The 18184-nt window shown below is 36.0% G+C and overlaps 3 protein-coding genes across 5 annotated transcripts; 1 reads left to right on the forward strand and 2 right to left on the reverse strand.

The window, feature by feature from the left end:
* Window positions 1-190: 190 nt before the first annotated feature.
* LOC123680777 (midnolin homolog) lies at window positions 191-6185 on the reverse strand. Of its 2 annotated transcripts, none has more exons than XM_045618855.1 (5): window positions 5980-6185; window positions 5830-5917; window positions 5305-5452; window positions 1417-1545; window positions 191-1057 (listed from the first exon to the last, which is right to left on the reverse strand). In XM_045618855.1, the coding sequence occupies exons 1-5, from the start codon at window positions 6183-6185 to the stop codon at window positions 678-680; spliced, it is 951 nt and encodes a 316-aa protein (XP_045474811.1). In that variant the 3' UTR covers window positions 191-677. The 2 variants fall into 2 exon arrangements, with proteins under 2 accessions (XP_045474811.1, XP_045474810.1); XM_045618854.1 differs by having other exon boundaries at window positions 1417-1551.
* LOC123680774 (cilia- and flagella-associated protein 251-like) lies at window positions 6105-18069 on the reverse strand. 2 transcript variants are annotated; one of them, XM_045618847.1, is made up of 21 exons: window positions 17770-18068; window positions 16453-16599; window positions 14971-15074; window positions 14757-14917; window positions 13003-13115; window positions 12689-12948; window positions 12032-12213; window positions 11839-11970; window positions 10449-10554; window positions 10242-10390; window positions 10039-10187; window positions 9748-9935; window positions 8863-8989; window positions 8703-8804; window positions 8524-8646; window positions 8328-8419; window positions 8032-8266; window positions 7747-7978; window positions 7588-7691; window positions 7408-7535; window positions 6105-6413 (listed from the first exon to the last, which is right to left on the reverse strand). In XM_045618847.1, the coding sequence occupies exons 1-21, from the start codon at window positions 18028-18030 to the stop codon at window positions 6383-6385; spliced, it is 3126 nt and encodes a 1041-aa protein (XP_045474803.1). In that variant the 5' UTR covers window positions 18031-18068; the 3' UTR covers window positions 6105-6382. The 2 variants fall into 2 exon arrangements, with proteins under 2 accessions (XP_045474803.1, XP_045474804.1); XM_045618848.1 differs by lacking the exon at window positions 7408-7535 and having other exon boundaries at window positions 17770-18069.
* Window positions 6788-7390, forward strand: LOC123680780 (DNA-binding protein SMUBP-2). Its single transcript, XM_045618858.1, has one exon. It carries the CDS (start codon window positions 6885-6887, stop codon window positions 7290-7292), a length of 408 nt encoding a protein of 135 aa, XP_045474814.1. The 5' UTR covers window positions 6788-6884; the 3' UTR covers window positions 7293-7390.
* Window positions 18070-18184: the final 115 nt, after the last annotated feature.

Here is an 18184-nt window from a genome sequence, read left to right on the forward strand (position 1 = left end):
TTGGCAGCACGGATCCTATGAAAAAACTTCGATTGTTCGCCGTTAGAGTACTACTCTTAGTAATAGAAATTTCTCTATTTCAACACCAGAAAGCAAATATTTCTTTTGCATCGCTGATGTTGAATACTTAAATTAATTAGTTAAAATTTTCCTATTATTTTACCCTACAAGAGGAAAAAAAAAACACCAATCAGCCCATAACTTTAATTTAATCTAAAAACCATATGAAAAATCAAAAGTGAACAATTATTATTGATCTTAAAAAATATTGCTTTAAATGTATAATTTCTTTCTCCACTCTTCTGATATTACACATAACCTGTCAAATTCTATTGGATAATCACACTAAAATACTTTTCCACTGCAGCAGACACTGCAAATCATTGATAAAATCAGAAACCCAGTTGGTGGACAGATTTCTTTGTTTTCAAGTGAAAATTTTATGTTATGGGAAATACTTTGTTTTATATTGAACTCTAATATGGTTCGATTTGTCGACCACATTTCAAAATTAATTAATGATAAAACTGCAATACATTTCTTGCAGCTGAATAAATGTTCCACCAACTGGAATTATTTAATGTTTAAAAGTTCCATCTGAACTTGTAAGAAAAATTCAACAACAAATCTCCAACATTGAAGCAAAACCGAAATTAATAGTCTGGGGTAAAGGTAGTTTACGCAATTACTGTGTCACTATCACTAGAAGGCAACGAATAGGGTTTTTGTTTGCGTTGACGTCGACGCTCCCTTTTCTCGCCCATTACAAGACGCAACTGTTCCAGTTTTCCTCTCGTTCGGGAATTTTGATCCTCGTTTGCAGGTTGACCGGATCCTGAAGGTTCTTCAAAATTGTTGTTGGTATCGTTACTTGTACTGCAAGACTCTTCACATCCACTCCGTCTCGATATTCGTCTGAATTCAGGTACTGAACACAGGAGATCATTTAGGATATGGACTATTGTTGCTACGTCACGGCGTGGCCTTCCCTTGGTATCTTGTAATGCTGGATTTAGCGCTCCGCTGAATGTGCCCGAATAGACGCTCTCCCTGCGTCCTGAAAATTAAACTCATATTGTAAAAAACAGAATTCTCTAAAAATAACAAAATAACGATACAATAATCTCATCTTTTCAATTTTTGTCCAATTGCAATCTTTAGTAGATGTTAGAATTTAATGGACACAAGGACATCATCTTTCAAAAAGAAAACCAATTCTCTTGGGGCATTTCCATCTTGAAACGTCTTAAAATGGAAAATCATACACACTGCTCCATTGATTTCCCAATTTTAGATGTGTCAAAATGCAAATTGAAAATTTCTCAAGTAATGACGATATTGAGTTTTGAAAAGTACATCAAATTCAATCTCTATAAACATATTTCATTCAATAATTGAAGATTATATTGTACAAACCTCTATCCCTGCCCGAAAATACATCAGTCGATAACTTCCTTAAAGTATGTTGTAAGTTTCTGGACGCCTGAAGTAGACTTGGAGGGTTAGGAGGTGGTGGAGTACCCGGAGTAGCTGGGGGTTTCGCACCTGAAACTAGTCAATGCAAACACTAAAAGTAACTACAACTTTAGTCATAATCAATTTCAAAATTTTGCAAATTTTTTCAAATCACAAGAGAGGATATCTGAAAATTATAAAATTTTCATTTTTGAATTCACCATTGATAAATTTGAAAATATTGAAATATAATTACAACGGAAGAAAATGTTTCCATTGAAAATCTCAGAAATTATTCTGGAATTCCTAGGAATAATCTTACATAAATAATTGAGATTTTAAAGTTCTTTGTAAAAATATTTAATTTATTAGATAAATAACAATTGTTTCGGTGCGCAGCAGCTTTTTCAGATTTTTATATTACATTACATATTCATATCTTTCATTTCATATATTTTTTCCTGTAGGTTTGCAAATAGTTATATAGATTTTGGTAGAATTTTTCATACTTATACCCTGATTCTTATATGTGAGGCTTCTGAAATGTTTGGCTCTAGCAATGATCTTTTTCTTTATGATTTGGGAGTGTGCTTTGAGGTTTTCCTTATTTTCTATCAAGATGCCTAGGTATTTTATAGAAGGGGACGAGGTTATTCTTTCATTTCCCATAAATATTGTTGGTGAGCTGTCTGTAACTTTGTGGTTAAAAATCAATGCGCCATTTGATGAACCATAAGTTGATTTTGTCCACAAAACTTTGTAAGCTTTTGATACACTTTTCCAGAGATTTTTCATGCGATATGAGTAGTTTGTCATCGGCGTATTGCAGCATGTAGTTATTTTGGTTGACTGCAGGACAGATGTCGATGCAATATGCATTATATAGAAGAGGAGAAAGTGGTGAGCCCTGTGGAGTGCCTTGTTCTGGTGTGAAGAAACTGGATAGCTTGTTGTTAATTTTAACTGCCAGCCTTCTATCCTCCAAGAAATTCTTGATGAACATTATGAGAAGATGTGGAATGTCCTGTTTGTGTAGCTTGAAGAGTAAACCTTTGTGCCAGACGCTGTCAAAAGCTTTATTTATATCCAGACATGCTGCTGCGGTCCTTTTCAGTTGGGCGTTCCGAGTGTTAGAGTGAAAAATATAGAGCGGATGAGCAGTTGATTTTCCTCCACGAAATCCGAATTGAAACTTTGGGATGGCGTTATCTAGGTGTTCTTCCTATGTTTTTTTTTTTAATAATTTTATCTAATAACTTTCCTAGAACTGGGAGTAGCGTGGTTGGCCTTTAACTCTCTACTCTTTGATGATCAGTGTTTTTCTTGGGGATGGTTATCACAGTGCCTGTTTTCCATATTACAGGAAATAGCCTTCGTTAAAGCAGTGTTCGTATATTTTGATTTAATGATCCTCCATGGAATATTGTCCGCTCCAGGGAATCTGTTTCTACTCTTAGACAGTATCCCATAATAAGCTTCTTCCTCAATTTTAAATGGACCGGATTTCTCTCCTTGTTCTCATTTCTGAAATATTCATCGTACCAGTTTTCAACTTCAGTTTCTGTTCTGGCATCAAATCTGCTGTTTACATCGTATCGATATATGCTTTGGTAATATTCTGCAAATTTTTCTACTTTCTCCTTGTCTGTCTTGTATTCCTTGATCGAGTCCTTCAAGATAGGAAACTTGTGATGCTGTTTGTATCTTGAGAGTTTTTTGATTTCCTGGTAAAAAGATTTTATTTTATATTTAAGATTTATTTATTTATTCCTGTCTCTAAATAATAATAATAATGTCTTTATTTTGAATAATACACTACATTTCAAAAAATATACTGGCATCAAAGACTAAGCTACAACAATAATCTAATTCCAACAAGATCTTGAAAATATTAAAAGAAAAATTGATATCCAGTATTTTGTATCTAAAACTGAAGATCTTTTTTTTCAACTACTCCTATTTAATCTACTTAACCTATCAAAAACATTTTCACAATCTTCATCATGTTTTTTGAAGAAAATCCCTTAGTCTTCAATTTCTAAACAGCCTTTTAATAAAAATTAAATGTATTGAAAATAAAATCTTGTGTGCCCCTTGTGTTGAAGAATTTTGAGCATCATCTATGCTTCTTCAGGACCTAAATCGTTAACAATTTGGACAATAAGTTTTAAACGTTGATTGTAATAACTTGCAGCTTCAATCCAAGTGCCCCATTGTGTAACAATTGGAAACGGAGGAAGTGGCATCTCCCCATCAACAATTTCTTGAAATTTGGCAACGCGAAAAGGCGATTTTAAAAACACGATGATATCAACAAATTTACATTTGTATAAACAGAACGCACTTATTCAGACACAAGTACACAGCTATACACAAGTAATACACAAGTAAGCTATACACAAGTAACGTGAGTCATTTTTGAGTAAAGATTATTCAAACCACTCATTGCTTTACACTGTATGCAGCAACATCCGTATACAACAACAAGTACTTTTTCGTAGCAAATGCCACAAAAATTTTGGGCACCATTAAAAAAAGTGGCAATTGTAAAATAGTTCACTTTTTTCAACACTTTCATTCTTTGAAGATTTATTTCTTCCTTCAACTTCCAAAATACTAAAAACAAAAATTGCATTCACCTTTTTTCTACATCCGTTTTTCCACTTTGTTTAAATAATCACACAAATTCACACAAGCACTTTTTCGTAGGCATCATTAAAAAATGTGGCAATTGTTAAATGGTTCACTTTTTTTGACACTTTCATTCTTAACAGATTTATTTAGATAACATAGATAACAAATGAATAGTTGTTTATTTACATCTCAACTATTCATTTGTTATCTATGTAAAACATTTTTTTTGGTGAATAAACTTATTATTATTATTTCTTTCTTCAACTCCCAAAATACTAAAAACAAAAATTGCATACACCTTTTTTCTACATCTGTTTTTCCACTTTGTTTATATAATCACACAAATTCGCACAATTCTTCGTTAAATGCTGAACGATTGGAACCAAGTTTTAATATAGCTCGTACTAACATCTGTTGCTGTCTTCCTAAGCTTCAGTTCTTACTGGTTTGTAAGTGCTGCATCACTTCGAACTTTTTAGTTGCTGTTAAATTTACTTTGCAGTATTTACAAAACAACACACTGCCATCAGTTGACAAATCGCTGAAGTCTGTGACCAATTGGCCCAAAACTGCTTTAACTCCAAGCACAATAAAGGACGAAGAAGAACTGCTTTAACTGATTTTTCTTTCCGCATTTTTAACACTGGGATGTTTGCTTTTCAAAATCGTAAAAAAAAAACAATTTTTCTCATCGAATTGTCAACAATTGGAATATATATTTTCTCCAAATACTCCATTCCATGGGGGTTACTGATCTATTAGATTTGTTCATGTTTAAAAACAGATTGCATCTTGGAAATATGCAGATAAAACAAAAAATGAAAGAAATATGTACTTTAATTCAAAAATGACTGTAATATACAGTTATGCAAATGCATATTTATCCAAAGCCTAAGCATTATTATTTTATCCTGCATAATAATAAATCCTAAGAGGATTAGCAATAGTCAATTTTATTTATCTAATTTTAGAAATGAAAACATTTGATAATAAATTGTTCCTTCAAAGAAATGCTATTTTCAGTTCACTATGCTGCTACTTCATTTCTTTATATAAAAATTTTCATTTTGAAGACATTTCAAAAGAAAATTTTGTACTACATAAAATTAACACATTCTAACTAAATTTTTGCAAATTATTGCTTTTGTTAGATGGAATATATCATATCTATATTTTTGGTGAATAAATACTTTGTACTCAAACATAAACACTCACCTGTACTGAGCTGCAACTGGATAAGCATCATCTGATCCCCTAGACGCATGCTAAGATTTAAGGGGGCCTTCCCACAAAGGAACTCGTTTACCTGGGTATCATTTAGAGATTCTAAGGCTTGCATAATACCTATTTCAGGTCTCTGTGCCTGTAAAGAATTATATTTTAAACACAAATAAAATCTCAATATAGATAAATCAAAATAATAAAAAATTAATAAAAAAAAATCATATCAGTTTTCATTTGAAATTATCCATGTTCCTTTAATCTTGAAACTAAAATATGTTAGATGAATTGACATATTTCACCATCAGAATAACTGTTGTATTATTGACAAATGTGGTGATTGAATCTACAAGTTTCCAAGAGAACTATTAAATCAATATTCAAGAATGGAGTTGAATAATTATGATAAGATAATATAGGACAAAGAAAAATAAAATGAATTCTGATTAGAATTTCGGAATTGAAAATTTTAGAAAAATTTGATATAATTATAAAGAAATGAGTCAATAAATAACATACTATCAATCCTGTTTCCACATTAGGTAGTAAAGTTACTCTGGACCCGTCAGAAATTCCATTTTGAATCAAATTTCCATTTTGTAATTGCCTAAAATAAAACGATTATAGATTAATAATCATGTATAACTGTAATATGTAATATACACCTACTTGTCTCTGAAAAGTAGAGATATCCTATCCCTAGAGACTTTGAGCCTTTTAGACACTAATTTCTTGAAATTATCCACTGTTATGTCGTTTTCGACGGTGAGGTAGAAATCGCCCCCTGTGGTGGGATTTACATGTATAGATATTCGAGTATTTGGACCACACCCCTTATTTACAGAATTTGTAGTTGGTTGTGAACTGTTTTCCATTCTTCAACTGCCCTTTTTCAGTCCCTTCGCACGAACACTAAACATTAAAGTACTTGAAATGAACCAACTTTCCATGCCCTACCCCCAATATTGAAAATTATCACTCGAGTTCACATTTCTTATGAATTGCGTAAATAAAAAACAGTGAGCTTACGGAACAAAAGTACTCACAACTGTCAATTGGCATCTGATTGTGTTCAGAACACAGAGCATTTGTGTCTCAGTATCCTAAAACACAAAATATTTTTGATTCTGAGTACAGATTTTGAAGAGAAACAAATAGAATTCCATTTTATAGAAAAATGCTAATTATTGAGATGTTTAATTTTATGATTTTGTAATAAATCAATGAAAGTATCCTCTATGATTTCATGTACTGATCTCTATGATTGCGTTAGGGATGGAGCGCTAGTAGTTCAATTAATATTTGCATTATATTTTTTATTGAACAATATAATTCAAATTATTTCCGAGTGATTATATTTATTGCGATTACCATATAACAGTTTAAATTGAAAATATTGATCTAAAATTCTCAAAGTGAATTTTTTTAAATGTATCTCTGCTGGTAGAAAAAAAAATCTAATAGAATATCCACCCCTAGTAGAATATATAACCTCAAATTTTCATGTGAATCGAAATAAATAAAAAAAAGTAAACAAAATTTTGGGAGTTCAATCAATTCAAGATTTTAGAAAAATGAGTACTATTACTCAAACCAAAACTAAAGAAAAACCTAATTTAAAAAACAAAGAATCAGATTTGCAGAAAATCACCGCTTCCAAGAATTTAGATGAAGTATTAGAAAATGTTAAAAAGTTAGACAATTCTTGTTCATATACAAAGTGTAAAACAAGCATCGCCAATTTCGCAATCGATTGTAAATATTGCAAAGGCAGGTTCTGCCCCACTCACAGTCTTCCTGAAATCCACGGATGCGGAGAAGCGGTTCGTAAAGATGAGAAAGAGAAATTCAATCATCCATACAAAAAGCTGGATCAAGAAAACCATCAGAAAGCACAGACCAAACTCACCATGAAACTGAAGCAATTGCAGCTGGAAAGGAAAGCAAAACCAGGAAATTCAAGCAAGGGCAAGAAAAAGTGAAGTGGGATTTCTTTCACAATTACCAATGTGTAAATCAAGAGGTCTTTTTTTGAGTAAGTTATTTATTTGTTAAAAATAATAAATCTGTTGCAAAATAATTCGAGTATATCTTTACCCATCCTTCGAGCTAGAAGTCGAAGTAGAGGCATTTTCAGATTTAGTATCAGTGTCTCCCACATCAATTTTGTCCCTATTCATATCAATTCCTAGAATGTCGTCAATGAAAATATCGTAATCTATGTTCTGGAACATGAATAATCACTATTTGACCTGTCCAAAGAGAGAAACGGCTTACCTCAGGAATGAAATCAAACAGATAATGTCCACCTTCTGAGGCACCTTGAGCACCCAACAAAATTTCCATGCACTTATTAATCTGAGATAATGTGAAAGGTTCTCCTACAATGAAATTTTTTATGTCATAACTGTACTTTAGACGAGAAGTGAAACTAACCTTCTTCCGTCAGTAATTCCAAAAAATCGTCTCTTCTTATACTACCAGGCATGGAATCTTCTATGCTCTCGACAAAAGTATTGAATGTATTTTCCAGATTGGCAAGCGAGTACCCGTACACTGGCTTGTGATTCACATACAGTCTGACAAACTCAAGAAACGATATAAGCTCTCTGATGGACCCGTCTTCATCGAAATCTCTATACTTTATGTCAACTATGAAAGTCTCGATCTGCAAGGATAGAGTTCTAACGTTTGGGAAGGTTCGATCGTTCTGAAACTCACTTCGAAATCTGTGGGATAATATCCGCAGGCCCTCATAAGATCAGGAAGTTCCGCTACGGCTAGTTTATCGCTGACCCTCCTAGGCAGAGTGGAATTTTCTCCTTCGTGTAAAATTTGCATGTAAAAGAATAGGTCTTGCATCTCTTGGAATAAAAATCCATTCTTTCCACCTTCAATGACACAATAGAAAGGCTCAAAGTCCTCACCGCCCAGGTTTTGCATTAGGTCGACACCTCTAAAAATTAAAAAAAAACATTAATTTCAGGATTTACAATCAAACACTACTTTTGTATCACCTGGTCTCAGTTCTCCATCGAAGGACAGTGGCGTCATCTTTTCCAACTGTGAACACATGGTCTCCATCTCCGCTAACTACAAAATCCATAAGCTGGAAAAAACATATAAACATTTCTTCTTATACAACACGAAGAATGAATAGACAATCAAAATTTTTTCACTAAAATTCGTCTCAAAATTTGAAATTTTACTAACCTCTTCTGGATGCCCAAAACACCCCACAAAACTGTAAGGATTTCCTGAGATGGGCAGTTTTTGCAAGCCGAAATGTTTCTTCGTCATGAAGACCAGATAATCATCGTCTCTTTCAGGAAGCAACTAGAAAAAAAATGCCATTTTTTAATTGGCTCCACCTCAATTAAAAAACGATATACTTTGATCTTTGTGACTGGGGTGTCTTTGTAACAGCCGTAGGCAGGTCCCAAGGCCACCAATCTGCACATCTGCGTTTCCTCGTTCAGCAGTTTGTATTTATGCTGAAATAGAAGCGTTGGAAATGTGGTGAAATATTTACTCGATAAAAAGAATTTCTACTTGATCGTCTGCCAGGATGAAATATCTGTACGTTGACTTCATGTGTTTGGGTGGATAGACCTCGCAAGACAATGGGACAGCCGTTTGGTCTATCCTCACTTTCAGCGTTGGCTGGAAGTCGTCTCCTCTGGAAATCAGAGATCATCGATGAAGTGAGCTATCAAAAATTCAGCATTGTTGCTCTTTAATTAAATATTTTATTATAACGGTTTGAAGGTTCATGGCAAATTTTTCGAAATGATTACATCTCAGAGTAATAAACATAGATAGAGGGAGCATATATGTCATTTTCAGTAAGCAAATGTTGTCCCCAACATGAACTATCAAATTTGACATGAAGCGCGCGGAAATTAAAACATATCAGTGATACGATATTTCACTCAATTCGCGAGTTGCTCCATGAAGAACGCACTTCTTATGTCCAATAGTGCATCAACGTTTCACATTAACTCAAAATATATTGGAATAACTACCTAAATATATCAGAAATTCAGAAAACAACTTCAAGCGCGCTAAACGACGTGAAACAACCGATGACACTAGTAGAGCAAAAGTTGCCAAACCTTGGATTTCAGCAGATAGATACAGAAAATAATAAATATTCTGCTTATTATAAATTCGACAATTAGGAAAAATATCGGATTCCAAATATTCAAATTTGGTTATTTAATCGGGAATCACTGAAATAAATATATTTCATTCAATATAGTTTACATTCATAACGATATAGTGAAATTGTGGATTTGAAAATATATCACAATCCGACAACGTAATCTAACCATGTTGGGGACATGTAAAAATTGTGTATACTTCCCCTCTCTATTATCACTCTATGGATTACATTAATACGAATTAATGTCAGTTTATGACTGAGTTTCAACTCACAATTGAATGTCGATATTGTTGTAAGTGATCATGTATCTGTCCATCCCTAAGGTGACTAGATGCTTAGGATCAGTCGCCTGGAAGAACATTGAGGCTATAGTCTTGTAATGCGACCTTGACTTTCCAATGAACACCCACATAGACTCGTGTTTTTCATAGGTCAGCAAGTACACAGTGGTACGACTGTTCTGCAACAAATGAAAAAGTTCGTATATAATTTAATATCGAAGATTTTTGAATCCGTGTTGGATTTTACATCAATTCAAAACGTTAAAAGGAGAAAGAACTCACGCAGAAAGCGATCTGATCGTTGTCATGAGAGAAGGCTATCCTTTCTATGGAATAGTTAGATACAGTAATCACTTCTTGTCTTGGCGTTAACAATATTGGATCCAAAATCCATATTTCCCCGTTGCTTCTTCCGCATGCCAAAAACAAGGCTGAAAAATCGAAAATTCAGTCTTCCATCGACCCAGCCCCGCAATTTCTCTTACAATTAGGAGAGTATTCCATGCAAGTTATCATGGCCTTCTGTTCCTCCTCATCTATAGCCTCCGGCAAGGAGTACTTGACGTGCAAGAAGTTGTCCATATAATTTAATAGACATATCGTGCCGTTCTTGTAACCAACTGCCAGGTAGGTGCTGAAATACCAAGTTAACAAAAATCTGCACAGACCAGAGGGTTTGCGTTGATGCTCACAATTCATCGTGCACCGTTAAAGCACCAACAGGGCCATGTCCTCTTTCGCAAATAATAGTGTGCTTGTCTCGGACGAAATCAACCAATCGTACCGTCTGCGTTTGAACTGAAAAACATCGATGGTTATTGAAAATAACATTCTATCTAATCTAGATTGCTCCTAAAGCTACCACAAGCTGAGCTTCGGGTAATGATGGGACTGCTGACAGGCCACTGTCGGTGTAAATACCTTTTGTACTGCATGGGTAAGAAGGTGGAAAGAAGGTAGAAACACATAGTGTGCAAATACCCAGAGCTGATTGGCCTATTATTTTTATTATTTGAACTGGGGTCGTTGTGGCTCGGTAAACCTTCTGGGAAGCGCGACCATGTAGATCTTTTGTTCTCTACCATACTCATTCATGGAAACCCAAGAAGGTCGTCAATTACGTTGATAAAACCGATAACCTCCTTAGGAGCCTTGGCCATTACCTCTGGGGTATCCAGTACCGGCTTCGGCGGCTTCCATATATGAATGGTTCTTAGGCCAGCCAGCTCTGGACACTTGCATACCATGTGTTCGGGCTGTTTCTGCATCTGATCCACAGAGCCTGCAAATCTCCTCTGCTGACTTTCCCATACAACTTCGGTACAAATGATGTTTGTACCGACAGTGCCCCGTCAGCAGTCCCACCATCATCCGGAGTACGGCTCGTGGCAGCTTCAAGAACTTGCTGGCGTAGGTAGGTGAAATTAGCACGAATTTCTTGGCCTGAATAAGTCCAGGAGTTTTTGTCAAATGGGTTATTCTGTTGTTCAACTCCTATTGACCGCTGCCTTATATTGCCAACAGAAAGGCTCAGGTCCCGCAGGTGTTAACCTTAATGCACTTTTTGCAAGTTCATCGGCTTTTTCATTTTCTTCAACAACAGTGCCCTGGTACCCATAGTAGTCACTTTATTGCCTCTGACCAGTTGCCTTATAGTGCTACGGCACTCCCAAGTCAACAGAGATCCCTGGCAGTACTATTCCAGGGAAGTACTGAACCTCCTCTTGCAGTAAAGCTGACTTTATTTAGGAAAAAGTTAGTTGTATTGTACCTTCCACGTTGTTATATAATCTCAAGATGTTGTGATACTTCACAACATCTTGAGATTATATAACAACGTGGAAGTAGTATGCTTTGGCATACTACTGTTTTTATATAACGTTTATATACTTATAAACGTTATATAAAAACAGTAGTATGCCAAAGCTGCATTTCTGTCAAGGATAACCATAAAAAATTCAAATTACTACTTCGAGGCGTCCGTTCAAGTATTAAAAGAAAATATCTTCAGGACAGTGGCGCCTACAGCAGGGAAGACAATAGGGCACCCATAACACAAGAAATATATCCCAATATATTTACCTACAATAAAATCCCTTATAACCCATCGTTCACCAAAAGGAGAGGCGTCCCTTTTCAGCTTGTCCCTGTATATGACCTCGTACTTTTCCGAATCGTCCTGAAATAGCTCGTCATCAAAAAGATCCACGTTTTCTGAAAAAAAAACATCGGAAAAAAATTGAAGGGCAACGTCGCAAGTTCACCATCTGCAAACCTTCCACGCCTAGCTGGACCACTTCGTTCAGGCAAAGTCTGGATATGAGGTAGCTTCTGGGCTGCATGTCGAACCTGATGGTGTATACCGGGTCGCCCAGGTATTGGTTGTACCAGAAGAGTAGGCGTAGTCGCTTGTCGAAGATGTTCACCACGCCCTTTTCGTCTCCTGTGGCGATCACACTGGGGTTCGATAAAAGTTTGATTCGTAGATCAGTGGGTTACAACACAAATCATCTAAAGATAGGGTTTCCTTAGACAGTCGATCGTCTCGTTTCGACGGCTTTATCTAACCAATTACAATTCTAGCAATGACGTAGCTCCATTTACCTTCACTTCATACACAAAAAATTATACCTATTTTTCTCCTTTATGTCAACAAAATTTCAATTTCTATGGAATATTACCAAATGCAAACAATAAAGCATAAGTTCTCAGAATAGCCAACTCTATGAAATTTGACAGTTAACAATAAAAGACGGTTTTCTCTAAAACACTGTTGGAATATGGAATCACTTTCAAACTCCATATGAAGGAGACTTTCTAATGATGTGGTCTCTACCAAGGGGAGCCTTTTCGCATGGATTATGAAACTGGCCCTAACCTCACTAATGTTGCCCATTAGTTGGAACACTGTAAGGACGCAGAAACAACTCACGTGTCTGCCGAATCGATGGTGTTCACAGACACCTTCGAAATCTTGCATATCTTGACGGTAATCGAGATGTTCACGATCTCGTGCGGGTCGAAATCCTTATAGTACAGGGTGTTGCCGAAAATGATGACGCACCCCTCCGATGTGGTGACCATGGCCTCGCGGCTCTTCTCAACATACGTCGCGTCGGTCAGATAGCCCACCTTGCCCCTGTACTTAACGGTGGGTATCTCCGGTTCTCGGAGGACTTTCTGCTCTTCGTCCTGCGCACAAGAGATAATTCAAGGTGGGGAAAATTTCTAGTTTTCGCTGCGTACCCAGTGGAAGAAGGCGCAGGCCCTTTCGAAGAGAACGGCGAACTGGTACTCGTTATTCGGGTTGAAAGTTATCTTCAGCACCTTGCCGAAGTAGTTCTCCAGGTAGACTTGGCCTGGGAAGAGGAAAAAGGTTAGGTTAGATAAGGTTATGGAATTCAGTCTATGACGGCGAATAGTGTGAGGTTAGAAGTTGTTTGAAGTTGGGCGCTTCATATCTGTTATTAGAAAATTTACCTTGAAGTAACACAGTTACGGTGATATCCTTAAGATGTCTAAAATACTAGTGTGTTCACTGATTAGATTCTGTTTAAGATAATGCTGGCAACTCTGCTCGGCATGGGTTCCTTTTCTTCCTTGAGGTGACGCTATACAAAGAATTGACCAATTTTCATTTCAAAATTTCCTTTTGTTCTGTGAAATAGTTTATTGTTGACTTAACCTCAAAACGACATTGACAGGAAGACGACATGCACGCCGCCATAAGCAATGATGCGGAAATCAAGTGAAAAAGGAACCAATATCATTGAAATCCAAAAAGGCTGGCCCCTTCAAAGGTCTTCACTTTAATAATAATAATAATAAAGGTCTTTATTCAGAAAAAAATTAGAAAGCACATTGAACTACACTATTGGGGGCGAGATTTAGCTGGCATAAACAAGGTAGAGAATATTATCTAGTACCGTACAATCTATCTAAAACCTTATCCATGCGTCTATTAATCTTAAGATTTTTCAAGAGTAAGTGAGCACACCAGTGTTTCAGACATCTTAGGTATCCCTTATTATATATTCTAGGGACATTATTCTTTCTAGTGGCGAAAGATGACCTTGTCTGTGGCACCATTGAAGAGTGCTCTTAAATTGCAGGTACAAACGAAAATTGAAGATTTCTCACATCATTCCAAGAAAAAAAGTCTTATAAACATGACTCCGCAAGCGCTTTGTTGTCGAGATAAAGGGTGTTAAAATTTGATTTATTTTTTCATATTTTTTCCCTTTACAATATATTCAACTCAAATTTGGCATAGATATTCCAATTTAAAGTTTTCATCATGTGATATACTAACTTTGAATTCAAATCTGGAGGGTAATATTTTTGTGGAACAATGCCAGCTTCTTTCTTCTAGAACTTTGTTTTGGTGGACCACTGGTATTTTAGAAAAATGTAAAAAGAAACTTTGGTCCTCTACTATACTTTTTGGTTTCTTGTAATCAGCATCTGCTAAAGATTTCAAGATAAAAAATTTCAAGCAAATCTCTAATAATCCTCAAGAAAATCCAAATTATCATAAAGATCCAGTTAGTACGCTGTGATGAATAAACTAATTACATATAAGTTTTGGTATTTATTTATCATACTCAATTTGTAGCGAAGATTAATAAAGATTCGATAAACTGGAAAAATCATCGAACATAAAGCGTTTGCAGGCCCATGTTCATAGAACGTTTTTTCTTAAAATTAGCCAAGGAATCTCTTATTTTCTTTTGTACCTCAAATTAACGCGGATATAATTATAATTAGCAGGATTCCTTTGAGACAAAGATGCGATGGATAAAAAAGATCGAGTTTAAATTATTTTCGAATTCGAAAATTAAGAATATTTATTATTTTTCATTGAGCAAAATCAGCACATTGTTGCCTAGGAAAAACGCAAAAAAAATCTCATTACTTTTTACCCAGTGCATTATAGAACAACTTGCGTTTCACTGATCTGTGTTTTTGCAAAGTTTGTGTCAAGTTCTAACTTGACTCACCGTCAGGTTCTTCCTTCCCTTCCGCCCATAGTCTGAAGTCGATCCTGATATTTTCTTCGTCACATTCGCCCACGGACACCACATAGGTACCTTTGGGGCTCATTGCTACGTTCAAGATGCTGTAGCCGTTATAAGGATCGAAAATTATTATCAGTGGGGTGCTGAAAGATACAAATTAAGTTCGAGAAAATGACAACTGTTGGAACTTCCCCACAGGTCCAAACTCTGCCAAATAATGATTATGTTGTCCGGTCCTGAATCGGCAGAAACAAGAATCTTTCCGTTGCTCGTAGAAGAGACAGCAACGACTTTGTTCGGCTGAAAAAACAGTTCAACTTATGCGTATTTAGCAATTTTCGCAATGGATACTCAGTCATTCGTTTATTTTACGTTGAAAAAAGCCACTATATTTCCCCGATTTGGGTCCAGTCAATTATTTCCCTTTTCTTTTTGGTCGAATAGTAACAGATAATTTTTATTAGGCCAATTGAAAAGTCCCCAGTCTGATGCACGACCTGCGGTGCTAGTATTAAATCCATATGAATTTTAGTTAGTACCAACCTTCAAACGATACGTGTCAAAATTTGACAGCAGTCCGACCATTAGTTTGTGAGATATTGCGTTGTGAGTGTAGCTACTTTTGTTATTTGAAAAGAGATGGAAAAAAAGAATTTCGTGTACTGATAAAATATTGCTTTTTGAAGGGAAAAAATACAGTTGAAGCAAAATCTTGGCTTGATGAAGAGTTTCCGGGGTCTGCACCAGGAAAATCAACCATCATTGATTGGTATGCTAAGTTTAAACGTGGTGAAATGAGCACAGAAGTCGGCGAGCGCAGTGGACGCCCGAAAGAGGCTGTCACCGACGAAAAAATCAAAAAAGTTCACCAAATAATTTTGAATGACCGTAAAGTGAAGTTGATCGAGAAAGCAGACATTGTGAAGATATCATCTGAACGTGTACATCATATCATTCACGAATATTTGTACAAGAGAAAGCTGTGCGCAAAATGGGTGTCGCGCGAGCTTACAATCGATCGAAAGCAACAACGTGTTAATGATTCTGAGTAGTGTTTGAAGGTGCAATAAACCTGAATTTTTGCGTGGATATGTGACAATGATACATGGCTTCATCATTTCACTCTAGACTCCAATCAACAGTTAGCTGGTAAGGTTATGGCATCAGTATTCTGGGATGCACAAGGTGTAATATTCATTGATTACCTCCAAAAGGGCCAGACCATCAACAGCGATTATTATATAGCATTATTGGATCGTTTGAAGGATGAAATTTGAAAAAAAAAGGTGATGTTTCATCAAGACAATGCGCCGTGTCACAAAACAATAGCAAAATTGCATGAATTGGGCTTCGAATTGCTTCTGCATCCACCGTATTCGCCAGATCTGGCCCCCAGCGACTTTTCCCTGTTCTCAGAACTCAAAAGAATGCTCGCTGAAAAGAAATTTAGCGCCAATGAAGAACTAATCGCCGAAAGTGAGGCCTATTTTGAAGCGAAAGACAAATCTTACTACAAAAATGGTATTGAAAAGTTGGAAGATCGCTATAATCGCTGTATCTCCCTCGAAGGCAACTATGTTGAATAATAAAATCGCCAATTTTGCCAAAAAAATGTGTTTTACTATAATAGACCGGGGACTTTTCAATTGGCCTGTTACACTGAAACTTGAATTCTCACATGTCCTTGAAGAAACTTCATTTGCTTTTGCTTTACATCGTATATAACGCCACATTGTGTTGCATTGAAAAACAGTATTTGTGAACCTGCATGACATAAGTTGATGACGGTAGCATCTTTGTTGAATCCAAATGCCCATTCCAGTTTCTGCAGAAAACAGTAGAAACAAGTTAGTGTGTGTTGATTCGTCCTTGTCCCACTGATTCAGGGAAGAAAATCATCACGTAAAGAAAAAGCGTTATGTCAGCATTGAGCTTATATTAGATAAATATTGACAAAATGGCTTAGGGAACCTCGTTCTCCGACCGTTAAATTTTTTTTATATAACGGGTTTTTTTTTTCAAGGTATATAACTTTAAGTTGGCATTACTGTTCAAGATGGCGACCGATTTAACAGCTGTCAAGTGATTTATTCTCAGTTTGGTTTGGCAATTCGTCATGAATAGACTCACGCCTGAACAACGCTTGCAAATAGTGCAATTTCATTTCGAAAATAATGGTTCTGTGCGGAATACGTATCGCGCACTACGTCCATAAGCGATGAAGCGCACTTCTGGTTGAATGGCTACGTCAACAAACAAAACTGTCGCATTTGGAGTGAAGCTAATTCTCAAGTGTATGTCGAAACACCGTTACATCCAGAAAAACTGACTGTTTGATGCGCTTTATGGGCTGGTGGAATTATTGGTCCATACTTCTTCAAAAACGATGATGGCCAGAACGTTACAGTCAATGGTGATCGGTATAGAGCCATGATTACTAACTTTTTCATTCCTGAATTGAACAACCATGATGTCAAGGAGTTGTGGTTCCAACAAGAGGGCGCAACATGTCACACAGCTCGTGCCACAATCGATTTATTGAAAGACACGTTTGGTGACCGCCTAATTTCACGTTATGGACCTGTGAATTGGCCTCTTGTGATTTAACATCGCTAGACTACTTTCTGTGGGGCTATGTAAAGTCATTGGTCTATGCGGATAAGCCACAAACCCTTGACCATTTGGAAGACAACATTCGCCGTGTTATTGCCGATATACGGCCATAAATGTTGAAAAGAGTCATCGAAAATTGGACGTCCAGATTGGACTACATCCGAGCCAGCCGTGGCGGTCAAATGCCAGAAATCATATTTAAAATGTAATGCCACAAGATTATCTTGCGGATAAATAAAATTCATGTCAATCGAATAATCCATTGTTGTTTTATTGCAATTTAAAGTTATATAGCTCTGAAAAAAACACCCTTTACTTTCCCATTTACGTTCAATTCGGTGATTTTGGTGTAAAATAAAATTCTCCAAAAAATTTTACTCACGAACGGTTCTACTTTGGCGGCCAACTTAGGATGCTTGAATATATCAGGTCCTAGACTGTTCAATTTCTTCTTGAACTCCGCTCTTTTCCAAGTTTCATCTTGAGGGTCCAGAGAATCGAATATCTCGAAATTGCTGCTGCAATTAGTTTCGTCATTTTTTTGTTCAATTTCGTTTTCGTGATCTCCAGCTCCGTAGATGAAGTCAACTGAAAATTCTTCGGATTTGTCTTCAACTTGCTCAGTTTCAACCTTTTCTTCCATTATGACAAATTGTTGACAACATAAAATGACATTTCTGTTAATTTTCTATAGCAGCTTTAATCAGAAACTAACTAGAGTGATTATTGCCTGAATTAAAGTAGGGTAATAATGAATTCAGCACCAATATATCGAAGTATAAATTGAAATAATATAT

This window comes from Harmonia axyridis, chromosome 5, assembly GCF_914767665.1.
Source record: "Harmonia axyridis chromosome 5, icHarAxyr1.1, whole genome shotgun sequence".
Taxonomy (NCBI): Eukaryota; Metazoa; Arthropoda; class Insecta; order Coleoptera; family Coccinellidae; genus Harmonia; species Harmonia axyridis.

What these genes read in the sequence shown, in the direction of transcription:
- LOC123680777 (XM_045618854.1), bottom strand. Translation starts at nt 6,185, where the DNA reads ATGGAAAACAGTTCACAACCAACTACAAATTCTGTAAATAAGGGGTGT. An exon ending in TCTCTACTTTTCAGAGACAA is followed by an intron (nt 5,918 to 5,979) that starts GTAGGTGTATAT and finishes GTTTTATTTTAG; the next exon opens with GCAATTACAAAATGGAAATT. An exon ending in ATTTTCGGGCAGGGATAGAG is followed by an intron (nt 1,058 to 1,416) that starts GTTTGTACAATA and finishes TTTAATTTTCAG; the next exon opens with GACGCAGGGAGAGCGTCTAT.
- LOC123680780 (XM_045618858.1), top strand. Translation starts at nt 6,885, where the DNA reads ATGAGTACTATTACTCAAACCAAAACTAAAGAAAAACCTAATTTAAAA.
- LOC123680774 (XM_045618847.1), bottom strand. Translation starts at nt 18,030, where the DNA reads ATGGAAGAAAAGGTTGAAACTGAGCAAGTTGAAGACAAATCCGAAGAA. An exon ending in AGGGAAGGAAGAACCTGACG is followed by an intron (nt 13,116 to 14,756) that starts GTGAGTCAAGTT and finishes TCCTCTTCCCAG; the next exon opens with GCCAAGTCTACCTGGAGAAC. An exon ending in CCCCAGTCACAAAGATCAAA is followed by an intron (nt 8,647 to 8,702) that starts GTATATCGTTTT and finishes TTTTTTTTCTAG; the next exon opens with TTGCTTCCTGAAAGAGACGA.